The sequence below is a fragment of the Rhinoderma darwinii genome, chromosome 6, assembly GCF_050947455.1.
Source record: "Rhinoderma darwinii isolate aRhiDar2 chromosome 6, aRhiDar2.hap1, whole genome shotgun sequence".
NCBI lineage: Eukaryota > Metazoa > Chordata > Amphibia > Anura > Rhinodermatidae > Rhinoderma > Rhinoderma darwinii.
The window spans coordinates 42,163,051-42,175,649 of record NC_134692.1 but is presented as its reverse complement, the minus strand read 5'-3'; the positions used below and the strand labels follow the sequence as shown (position 1 = coordinate 42,175,649).

The 12,599-nt window shown below is 42.1% G+C and overlaps 1 protein-coding gene across 1 annotated transcript; it reads right to left on the bottom strand.

Moving 5' to 3' along the window:
- Positions 1-1,144: 1,144 nt before the first annotated feature.
- On the bottom strand, positions 1,145-11,996 carry LOC142655441 (UDP-glucuronosyltransferase 1A1-like). The gene is made up of 5 exons (XM_075829595.1): positions 11,107-11,996; positions 9,084-9,215; positions 8,481-8,568; positions 4,428-4,647; positions 1,145-1,629 (listed from the first exon to the last, which is right to left on the bottom strand). Exons 1-5 carry the CDS (start codon positions 11,965-11,967, stop codon positions 1,338-1,340), a joined length of 1,593 nt encoding a protein of 530 aa, XP_075685710.1. The 5' UTR covers positions 11,968-11,996; the 3' UTR covers positions 1,145-1,337.
- Positions 11,997-12,599: the final 603 nt, after the last annotated feature.

The following is a 12,599-nucleotide window of genomic DNA, read 5'->3' as shown; positions in this document are numbered from 1 at the left end:
TATGGTTTCCATTTGGATTCCGTTCATGGGTTCTCCTGACAGAAAGGTCCGACAGAACCCATGAACGGAGCCCTGACGCAAATGTGAACGAAGCCTAATTGCATTCTTCACTGTGTTGTGATATTTATTATACAAAGGACATAATCATTTGTTTTAGGCCTCATGCACACGAACGTAGCCATGTGCACGGCCTTGATTTTCGTGTCGGCCGGCTGCGGACTGTCAGCCGCGAGCCGCCCGCAAATCACTGGACATGCACATGGCCGCGGCCATTATTTTCAATGAGCCCGGACCGCAGAAGACGGCCGTAATAAGACCGGTCCGTTCTTTCTGCGGTGCGGGCTCCCGGACCATGCATGGACCGTAAAAACTACGGTCGTGTGCATGGCCACATAGGAATGAATGGGGCCGCAATTCTCACGTGGATTTTCGGGGGAATTGCGGCTGCAAAAGCACGTTCGTGTGCATGGGGCCTTAGTAATCAGTTTTTTTTCTCTGCAGAGTTCACTCTCCAATAGACAAGAAAACATAAAGTTGATTTCTGTTATATTATAGTAGCTATATTATATGCCTACCCTGACCTCTTGCCTGTTTACCATGACAATCGCCTGCCGCATGTCCTGACCTCTGGCTTTGCTAACCGTTAGTGAACATCTGGCACCTGCCCTGACCTAGGCTAATACCAGACCCTGCATCTTGCCTGCTTTTATTGTACCTCATGTATCCACGTCGGCAATTGCCAATGGAGAGTACTCATACCGAGCTTGTGATAGAAGGGATTTGTAATCCACACAGCTATGATTGTCTTGGGGCCTGTTCACATCAGCTCCGGGTTCTGTTTGGGGTCTCCGTTCATCTATTCCTTCAGATGAACGGAAACCATAGCTTCTATTTGCATTAGCATGCTTCCATTTCAGTTTGTTTCCGTTCCAGAAAGTTTCATGTTTTTTTACGGAAACAATAGCATAGTCGAATACGCTATTGTTTTCGTGAAAAAAAAAATGGAAACTTAACGGAATAGATGAACGGAAACCCCAAACAGAACATGACGCTAATCTGATCAGGCCCTAAGGTTTCATATATTGTTGGTGTATTATATATTATTTACATATAAATAAATAGATTATAAAAAAAATAGTCAGTATGGTGAGAAATCAATCTTTAATTGCTGTGTTCAGAAGGGAGATCACGCAGGCTTTTTACTTTTCTAGGGGTCAAATTCTGAGTAGAAACAATTCTGTTCATTGGGGGTTTTTTTTTAAATTTATTTACATTACTTTGTAGAAGTTTATGGCGTAATATAGAATATAGCTGTAGTAATTCTACATAAACATTATCTATTCTTTTTTAGATTTGGACTTCGGTCTAGACTTTCTGCCACAGCATCGTCTGCAGGTGTAGGCGCAGCATTTAATACTGATGAAGAGTGTGGTGACCAGCACAGCCAGGAGGAAGCCAAAGACATCTAGGGAATGGTATTGTATCCAGTTCAGATCATGGGCAGCTGGTCGCAGGTGGGGGGCACCTTTGTGTCTCATAACAAATTCTATCCAGTAAACTGCAAGGTCCAGGGGATGGATTGGTCTGTCCAGATGCAGAGTGGACAGTCGCTGAATGTTCTCCTTGTAGCTAAGTTTGAAAAAAAAATGAGAGACGAGCAGGGTTACTTAAATTGATATTTAACTATGGCGGTTTAATATTTTTATATGATTTTTCAGTCTATGTCAGAATCCTGTTCAAAATGGGGGATGCCTCAAAAACATTTACATCAATGCCTAAAGCGTAAAAAGATGGTTAGCATGGGAAAAGATAAATTGTGTGCATAAAAAAGGGTAAGCAAATATTTCCTTTGTAGCCGATTAGAGGAACTGTTTGAGCGGTTGTCGGAGATTTTCATCTTAATTTGCATGGACATCTGCTCTTCACTCTTTCCTGCTCGTTTTTCTGTGCATTATACGTTAAAGGGGTTGTCCGGAATCAAGATTATTTTTTTTTTTTATGCCATTTCCATCCCTTGGCCTGCTTTTTTCTTGATCCCAGACAACTCCATTTAAGGTTCCATAGCTTTAAAGCGTGCAGTGAAAAATAAAAACATCAACTTGCTCCTAGATCCATGTTCAGTACCTTTGTGTAACCTTTCCCTTCAAAGCTCATCTGTTTGTGCTGCAGACCCCTCGAATAGGAAGTTTATATCATTGTATGACATGTTACAGATACAATGGAGCTGCAGTCCCGTCACAGCCACTGTTTTTGCAAGACTGCTAGCTCACATTTAACATTCTGCTCCTGCTTCCTACACTCTCCCTGTACGTGCACTTCTACACATTGCTTGAATCAGTGCCAATGCTGCCGTGATCACAGGCCTTTAATAGCTAGCAAGTTCTCTCTCTACATACATAGAAAAAGCTTGTAATTCCCTGATTAGGTAAGATATTCAAGTTATTTTAGCTAAATCTCTCGCTCTATCTTACTCCATATCGATATCTCTCTCTCTTTCAGCAGGGAGGAAGTAAAGGTCTGCAGTAATGTGAGCCCCCAGGGTGTATGAGTCGGAGGGCTTTTGACTTCAGTACCTGTACCTTTAAATTGCCGTAAGACAGCCACGTGTAGTCCTAGTATTTTTCTACCTACTTCAATTCGTGCCCTTAAAGTAATTGGCCAGAAGTCAGGTGCTAGGGAGGAGCCCAAAAGTCCATAAAAATTTACTTGATCAAAGATGTTGTTCAAGCTACCCACCCTCTCTCCTTGTTGGCTGTATTTTGTCATCTATGTAGTCTGATGATTATTGATTGTTTGCTTTTCCATCTGTTGACAGGCGTCACAGCTTGGCACCTTGAAGGACCTTGCCAGGAACGGCAGAGCGGCAACAGATTCACCAAGTTTAATAAACTATGACATACACATGGTGGCCTTTCATTCTGTTGTACTCAGATTTTAATAAATACCAAATTGCAAAGTCCTTCTGTTAGATAAAAGCAGTGGCCTACTCCAAAGCATTAATACAATAATGTTTTCTGCCTCTTTATTAGTTCTCTATGGCTGGGTTAAAGGCGAGTGCTGCCCCCCTATTCCTGCAGTCTTTAAGTCTCCTCCTACTCTGTCCCATATTGAAATGAATGGAGTGTGCACCCTACAACTGAATGAAGCTACCAAACAGCATAGAGCATATGTTCAGGACATGAGCAACTTTTAAATGGATAGAGTCATACTGAATATTCACAGGGAAAAAGCCTATTAAAGATACAACTATTAAAGTGATATAGTTTTGACACTAATGCCAAGTTCAAGTCATATTTTGACATTCCTGGTGCCAATAGTGTACAATGGTATTTGCTCTTGACAACACTTGGTGAGCCACATGCAGGGGGCCAAGAGCCACGTGGGACTCCTAAGCCACTAGATGGGGAACCCTGGCATAAAGCAATAATTTGTTGAATTTACATTCTTAGGCTTTGTTCACATCTGCGATAGGGTCCCGTTCCGACGGAATGTCGGTGCTTTCTGTCTGAGCGGGAACCTGACTGACACAAACGGAAATCAAAGGTTTCCATTTCCATCACCAGTGATTTCAATAGTGACGGATCCGGTGCCAATGCTTTCCACTTGTCTCAGTAGTGCAAGGGTTCCGTCATTTTGACGGAATCAATAGCGTAGTCGACTACACAATTGATTCTGTCAAAACGACGAAACCCTTGCACAACGGAGACAAACGGAAACCATTGGCACAGAATCCGTCACCATTTGACACCTTTGGTTTCCGTTTGTGTCATTCAGGGTCCCGTTCCGACAGAACGGGACCCTATTGCAGATGTGAACGAAGCCTAAGATTTAATTTACTCACTCGGCCCCATGTACACGACCGTAGAATTTATCCGTAATTCATTTCTATTGCCCACGAACACCTTCCCTTATATTTACAGGGAAGGTGTCCCTGCCGTAGAAAGACTCCGCAAAAGATAGGACTTGTCCTATTTTATGCTTTTACAGACCGTGCTCCCATACTTTATAATGGGAGCACGGCCCGCAAATGCGGGTAGCTGTCCGCAGCAGTTTGTGCCCGTAATCACGGAGCGTGATTACGGGCACGGTCGTGTGCAGTGGGCCTAAATCCTAAGAAGTTTTTAAGTAGATGCAATAAAAAGGAAAATATTGTGAGGAACAAGTAAGTTTTATCATATGGGCAGATGTGCACCTTAGTGTAAATATAGCAATAACAATAATCACCGAAGAGAAGAAATATCCAATAGTAATGATAAAATTGTCTTAGACGCACTGATGAAATTCCTATTATCCGTTGAAATATTTGGGCATCTTTCTTTTACAATTGAATTGTTCGATAGCAGCTGAATGCTCCAGATGACCAGCTGATTTTTTGTTATCTAGAAAAAGTCGTGAACATCTTATGAAGTCTCATATTTCATGCTTACCTTGGATTATTTATTACAAGGTCAAGAGCATTACTAAGGTCTTCTGGTGTCATATCCAAGACATTAAGTGTCACTCCAGCTCCTCGAGACTCAATCCTCTTAGCATTGTCCATTTGGTCACCAAACAGGGGTAACATGACCATGGGGACAGCATTACAAATACTCTCGTAGATTCCATGTGAGCCCGCATGGGTCACAAAGGCACGGGCTTTTGGATGAGCTGGTGAAATATAAACAAAATTGTCTAAAACACTCATGTTGTAGAATTTTTAACCCTGTACTAAAGGTTTTTGAGAAACGTATTAGTTTAATGTTAAATTATAGCCAAACCATTTTATAGCAATGTACTCATATTCTAAAACAAAAATAGTGCATGAACCAAAAGAGATATGTCTGTTGAAGGTAACAATATATGCTCACCTTATGTAGTTATGCTAGGAGCATAACATCCATAGTTGCATGGAATAAATCCTTAATAGCAGTGACATCTATAGTTCAGGTGCAGCCAGGGATCCAATTTGAGGTCTGTGAAACAGGCTCGATGTTTCAATAGCAATAGGGAATAGGTAGAAAAAAAGGAATTTCCCTCTGGCGCATCCTCAGTTGGAAATAATTATTTGCATTCAAAAGAGGTGATTCAGGCTAAACCGATCTTTATTCAGGTACAATTACGACAAAAAAAGTTTCGAGATCGTACTGATCTCTTCCTCAGGTAGTGTACGAGTGCTCTAGTATCTGTATCACTTGTCATCTTGTTTTTTTGTTTGTTTTTTCTGCTCCTGTCAATCACTTTTGGGTATAGGGGCATTGTGATGCGTCACCCAAAGCATAGGAGACATTTGTCCCTAAACACTACTACTGGTAATTGCTGCTAGCTACTCCCACTGCCTTCTACTTTACAGTCCAAAATCTTCTAGTTCCTGGCCAGCGTGGCATCTCTCCTGCAGCCCACGCTGTTGGCGCCCCTGCTGCTGCCTTTAGCTCGCACACGCTGACCCTTTTCCTCTTAAAGGCTGTGTACACCCTTGAACATCAGTTTTTTGTTTTTTTAATCAAACAATGTTTTAGGCAACTTTAAGATACAGCTTCTATGCGTCCTGTATATGTCGAAGCTGTATCTTGCTGTCAAAACCGATTCCGTCAGGTCAGCTGGACTAACTGCTCGGCTGAAAGCTGGTCCTGCGTGTCTCTGATCCAGCTAATAACAATCACAGCTGTTAGCTGAGCCGTCAGTCCAGCTGACCTGACGTAATTGGCTTTGATGACAATATACAGCTACTATGTATACAGGACACATAGAAGCTGTACCTTAAAAAGTATATATTTTTTTAAATAAAAGTCCTCTGTAAAGTTGCTTAAAATCACCTAAAACATTGTTTTATATTAAAAAATTAATTTTGATGTTCAAAGGTGTACATAGCCTTTAAAGGTCAAGCACACACCAAATTCCACCTAGCTTTCCTGGGTACAAATGGGTACTTCCCACATTGCTCCATGCCTGAGCAATTCGATTATTTGTTTAACTTGCTGTTTTTGCTCTTCAGTGATAACTATTGGATTTACTCTTTCTGACACTGCTTGAACTTGACCATCCCTGTTTGCTGCCTGCCCTGACCTTTTGCCAGTTTACCACGACGATCATTTGCCTGCCTGTCCTGACCTCTGGCTTTCATAACTGTGAGAGAACGTCTGCCGCCTGCCCTGCCCTGACCTATGCTAGTACTGGACCCTGAATCTTGTCTGCTGTTATTTCACCCCACCTGTCCACATCAGCCGTAGCTAACGGAGACTACTCTGGTGGAAGCGACCTAAGAATACGAAGTCCACCTCTCCGTATGTAGGTTAAAGGGTGATTACTAGCTCTCCCTTAGACTCTGCTCCCCAGTTTAGCCTCACTCCAAATCCGTTGGCAACGGAGTGGGCCCACATCATCCTCTGTAGGTCCTGTGACAGTCACTACTTCTACAGGCCCAGTTACACTTCTTTTCTCTTTCCTTTGTGCCAGTCTTACGGTTGTTTATACCCAGCATATTGAAATGACTATAGGTATATCTGTTCTCTCTACTCATTCAAAATTGTGTTGTTAAAAAGAAAATAAGGAGCAACTCAAATTAAATTGGTTTTCTGGGATTAGGTAAAAAAAACTCTGGAAACTTATTTTCCAGAAACAGCACCACTCTTGTCCACGTGCTGTGTTTGGTATTGCAGCTCATACAAGTGAGTCTGAACTTTTCTTCTAATCCCAGGCAATCCCATTGAAGCTCGGGGGAGGAATAAAAGGTGATAAACACTCTAAATGGTCCGAGTGGTTGACATGTCTCTTAACCTGTAGTAATGGGGAACAGCTATCCTAACACTGCTGAAAAAAATCGAAGCCAACTAAGAGGTGGTGTATGAAAAAGAGAATAGTGTCTTTTATTTTTTAACGTAAAACTACAACATACCTATACTTTTAAAGTGTACCTAACTTTTCAGGTAACTTTTCGGATTAAGCTGTCATGTGTGTGTGTACATGAGGAATAACACTGATTCTGGCCATTATATGACTTGTATTTTGCACTTTTTTAGCGGTTGTCCCCTTTGCAGGCTCTGTCTCTAATTCTCAGTTGTCTCTGAGCTGGTGGGTGGAGCCTAACTGCTATCATGTCTTCAATACGCTGCACACATAGAAGACGATACTCCTTCTCACCCCTCTCTGTCTATCACATATATAAAAACTGCAGTAACATGGAGAAGATTAGACAGCAGCAGTGAGCAGCGTAGCGGAGAATCCAGCACTGGGGTGAGACAGTAAGACTCACCAGGAAGCTTCAGCATGTCTGTCTGTGTTTTTCTCACTGCTCCTCCCTCCTCTCTCCATAGACTTGTATAGGCAGCATGTCTGCATCTCTTCCTCTCTTTGCTCCCTCCTCCTGCTCCCCCTCCCCTCTCCATAGACTTATATTTGCAGGTAGCAAAGAGAAACATCCCCACCTTCTACAGTCCATCTGTAAGCATACCTCCCAACCATCCCAGATTCAGCAGGACAGTCCCGGATTATGGCGCTGTCCTGGGAGGCCGGTGGTATGTCCCGCTGTCAACTGTATCTGCGTCCTCAGGACGCAGATACAGTTGAACTCAATGATGAAGCAGAGAACCGTCAGCTCCCTGCTTCAGTATTCGTTCAGAGAGGGGGAGCAAAGGGAGCTCCTCCGCTCGTCGAGGACTCCCCGGACACATCGCTACTTTAAGCGCTGTACCCAGGGAAGCCTTTGATGTCACTGTCCATATATGGACAATGGCTTCTCCAGGAGCGGAATCTCCTGACAGAGCATTGCTGACACTCTGGCCAGGGATTCCACTCCTAGAGGGAACCCCTGACGTCACTGTCCTTATATGGACAGTGACGTCAGAGGCTCCACCTGGAGCGGAATCCCTGGCCAGAGCGTCGCCAACACTCTGGCAGGGGATTCCGCTCCAGGAGTAGCCCCTGACGTCACTGATCATATATTGTCCCTCTCTGTGATACTTGAAAGTTGTGAGGCATGCTGTAACTAGGGACTGAATTTGCTTGACAACAGGGGGCGGACAGTAGATTACAGAAAGAGAGACACCTAGTGGCAGTAACCTCACACAGAATTTGCATGGATAAAACAACTAAATTGTAACAGTAAATAAAGTTATTATATATCAGGGAAACTATTACATTAGCATTAGCAGTTTATAAACTTATGCTCTGTGTAAACAGGGCAACGATTATTTGATGAACGAGCAAACGCTAATTCATTGGCTGATTGTATAGTTTTAACTGCCTAAAATATCATCATTGTTGGCAACACATTCCCTGTGTAAACAGGGAAACGTGCTGCCGACATGATAGTAATGTATGGGGACGAGCGATCGTAGTGACGAGCGATCGTAGTAACGAGTGTTCGTCCCCATACGTAGCTTCTTGTGAAAGAATCAAATGAGCGACGATCAACGAGTTGTCTCGTCGGGCCGTGTTAGGGTACGCTTAGTGTCCTTTTAACCGTGCTTTGTAAGAATTTAATCTTAAAGGAGTCATAAACTTACCAAGCAGATCATTCTGTGGAAGCCACTTCACCAGGTGGGTGTTATTTGCCAAGTTTGAAGGAACTTTTCCTGTGTATCTCCATATAACCTAGAATGGGAAACACAATAATTTTATTTTCTGTTCTTCACTCTGGTCAAATCGATCCAGTGCCACCTAGCACATACACCTAGGGCTCATGCTCAAAGCAAAACCACGTGCACCACCATGAGTCCACATGCACTGTGTGCTGCAGTATTGAGCCTCAATGCGACAAAGACCACTGTAATGTCACAATCGAGCACAGGACAATATTATTTCTCACAGATTCCTCATAAAAAGCCTCTGTTTACGCCTGCGTAAAATAAGGACACGAAGATACAGTAGCATAATCGGTAATACGGCCAAGTTCATAAGCCCTAACTTCAAATATTTCCCATCAATATTAAGTGATCCTCGATGGAGGTGAACACATTGAAACATGACACATAAGCCAAACATTACTTTGCCTTCTTGCTAAACTAAGCTCCAGTCTGTGTTGTTACTCCAAAGTATATTCACTACTGATAAGGAAATGAATTAATTTTGCTGCAAGTAAGTTGGCGATACATCAATGATTTTCCTACCGTTTGAGGAATGAATCCAAATGCTTCTGCTAAATCCATAGCCTTATTCATAGGAATCTCAGATACCATTGATCCCAGGGAGAAAACCACAAAGCCATGTTCACCCGAGCTGTTAACCAGCTTTTCAAAATCCTGAAAAACAGAGAAGAGTAAACCAGACAGACGAGGTCTTGGAGAATTGTACTAGAGATCTATACCTATTAAGGAAAAAAAACGTTCTTGTTAACTATAAACCAAACAATTGCTGTGGAATAAGTTGCAACCTACTGTAAAGTCGACCATAGACAAGCAATTATTCCCCCATAATCATGCATATCAAAAAGAGTGATGACTTGCCAGACACCTCTGTGGTGCACATTTTAGGGAAAACAATAGGATCGGACTGGTTGAAATCACACCTGTCAAACCCTTGTTCCTTTAAAGGACGGGTGTCGAGAAAAAAAATGTTTTTATATCAATTTGCTTTTAGTGTTTTATTTTAAAAAAATTATTTATTTGTGTGTTTGTGTTTTACTTTTTAACTTTTTCTTGTCTATGGGGGCTGCCATTTTTTTTTTCATCTCTGTATGTGTCGATTAACGACACATACAGACATAGAATACGGCACATACAGCCCCATAGTGAATGCGAATGGGACCCGTTCCATTCACTATGCTGTACGCCGTCTGTGTGGGAACGGCGCATGCGCCGCTCCCACACAGTCCAAATGGAAGGTCTTCGGCCGAGCGACGTCCGACGCCATTTTCTTGTGGACCGGAAGCCGTGGCCGGACAGTAAGATGACTACTTCCGGTCGCGGCTTTCGGACTTGTGTTCTAATGCAAGCACTTGGAGCGGACGGACCGGAGGGAGCGGCGGCGGCAGGAGCAGGTAAGTTATTTCTGTGTATGTTCGTGTTTTAGTGTGTGTTTACTACTGTATGTAAACCTACTACACTGTGTGTTCGCTCAAAAAATGGCGACACACAATGTAGGAGGTTTGAACGTTCAATCCCCTCCTTTCTCCTGGCACTAGCCAGGATAAAGGAGGGGGGGATTCTGAGAGCTCACTAGAGCGAGTGTGTCTTCTCAAATATTGCAGCATAAAGCAATGTGGTTGCTTTACCACATGCCAATGCTGCAATTTTGGGAATTGCTCCATCTAGTGACCAGCACTGGGAAATGTTATAAATTAGAATCTAATTTATAATACTTCCTGACTCGTGAAAAAATTAAAAAAATTAGAACAATGTTTAATCATTTAAACTAACGGTTTAACTAAAAAAAAAGAAAAAAAATTTCTAGCGACACATTCCCTTTAAATTGTGGATGTCTGGGGAGCTGCCTGTTACATTAACAATCAAAACCTTATCAGACAGAATTGTGTACCTACAGTACAAGCTCCTGGCATGTAAATACTGGTTCAAAGTATTACGGACTTCTCCCGAATGGGAGAAGGTTGTAATACTGTCAACCACCATTACAAGTGTGTTGGCATTTCACTGTACAGAGCAGTGACAGGAATGAAGGGGGAGCAGCTCTTGCAGGAGCCCCTGTGGCCCCTTTAAAACAGATGATTGGTGGGGGTGATGTGAGACTACCCCAGCGATCAGATATTGATAGTTTATCCTGAGGATAGGCCATCAAATTTTTCTTAATAGAAAACTCTTTTAATTGCCCTGGAGCACAAAGAACTAGCACCTCTCTTGTTTCTGAAACACCTTGGAGTCCATATTCAACATGCATACAAAATAAATATGGACGCTTCAATAAATACCATAGCTGGTTGCATTAATTTGATTCTCATCTTCTTTCACGAATGGTGTACCCCTAAAAATAAGCTTTTTAATAACTGGAGGTACACTTATCACTGTAGCATTTACACTTATCACTTTTATATATATTATATATAGATAGATATTCAGTTATATTAAATACAGTTTTCCATAACAGGAAAACCTAAATATTTTCTGTTAAATATAAAAAATGCTGCAAACAGAACAACCGCAGGGCTGGGAAAAGCTACCTGCTTCCCTTTGTACTCACATGTGAAAGCTTTTTTCTATTAAAACAGTTGATGCCTCCTATGAAGACCATATTGGGCATTACGGGTCTAATGAATTCAAACACAAAATCATACTTCATGAGCCATATAGATGTTTGGCTGTAGAGGTCTACCAAGGAAACCTCTTTTTGCAGGAACTCCGAAGCCAAGCGTCCATAGTCATTATAAAGAAACCTACAAAGAAAGCTATCAGATATCCAAAGAAGTATATTCCTTATCCTTTGAGGGAAGCTCATATGGTCAGTGTATATGGTGAAGAATCTGGGTACATAAGAAGTAGGACTTGGGCACTGTGTAGCCTGCTGGTCAATGCCACATGGAAGACTCTTCAAAAAATTCACAGAGGGAAGTCCTAGATGTTCAACTATAATATGTCCACATGGAGAAATAGGAGATAGTAAGGCAGCATCAAATACTTGACCCTTCAAGTAACCAATTACTCCTTCATTTTTGAGTAGATGCTGGCATGTTGTATATAGGACTCTGCTGATATTAGTTATTCTTTCAAAGGCTTTCACTATCCGCTTTACTGTGGGAAGCTCAGCAAAAAAATTATTAGCCGATCTTGACATATGGTCCCTAAGTTGCTCTGTTGTATACGGTACTGGGTATGTCTTCAAGATGTAATTGGTTGAAGGTTTTATATGCAGGTTGCTTTCTGGAACCAGCACCACAATCTGATGGCCTTGCTGTCCTAGTTTCTCAATTAGTGGTACCATACTGATCCAGTGGCTCCCATCCATGGGTATTACCAGCAGATTTCCAGCATTAGAACAGGGGAGGGATGCCAGACCCAAAAGAAGAAGCAATAAAGACACAGATCCAGTCTTCTTTAGCTCCATAGGAAAGATTTCAGACTTTTCAGCTGTTACTAAATAACTATTCGTATACTGTGTGGGATGTGATGACCTTCAACCTATTGTGAAACAATTTGCTATTAAGTTACCTGTCTGAGGGGGTGGTGACGTAAATTTATTTACTAAATAAACCATGGTTGGTGGGTCTTAACATTCCTGATCTATTGCACACAGAGTAGTGGGGGAAGGCTTCTGTTTCAGCGAGTTGTCTTACAGCCAGGTTTGTGAGGAGTGAGAAAGTGGATTATCTCATTGGGCACGTATATAAAATTGTATTTATATTTGTCACAATTTTTTTGATCCTTATCTTCATGAATAAATGCCATGAGACTTTCCACTACACTTCTGAAATTGTGGTTTATCAAAGTGAGACTGGACATTGAGCTCAGGAGCTTCTCTCTCCAAGGAGTGAATATTTCATATTTCAACCCACTCGTTCAAATAACACACATCCGCCTTGGCTACTGAACATTATGTTTACTTTAGGTTCTGACTTTGTTCCACCTGAGAGTAGTGACCATCAAGACTACTAATCAGGATCGCTGTGAAATAGGGCAAACAGTGCTCTCACACTGGGCCCCCTGGTGGCAGCACCACTTTTAATTGTATCCGCTTCC

What these genes read in the sequence shown, in the direction of transcription:
- LOC142655441 (XM_075829595.1), bottom strand. Translation starts at nt 11,967, where the DNA reads ATGGAGCTAAAGAAGACTGGATCTGTGTCTTTATTGCTTCTTCTTTTG. An exon ending in TTGGATTCATTCCTCAAACG is followed by an intron (nt 8,569 to 9,083) that starts GTAGGAAAATCA and finishes TTCCCATTCTAG; the next exon opens with GTTATATGGAGATACACAGG. An exon ending in TCCACAGAATGATCTGCTTG is followed by an intron (nt 4,648 to 8,480) that starts GTAAGTTTATGA and finishes ATATTTCACCAG; the next exon opens with CTCATCCAAAAGCCCGTGCC.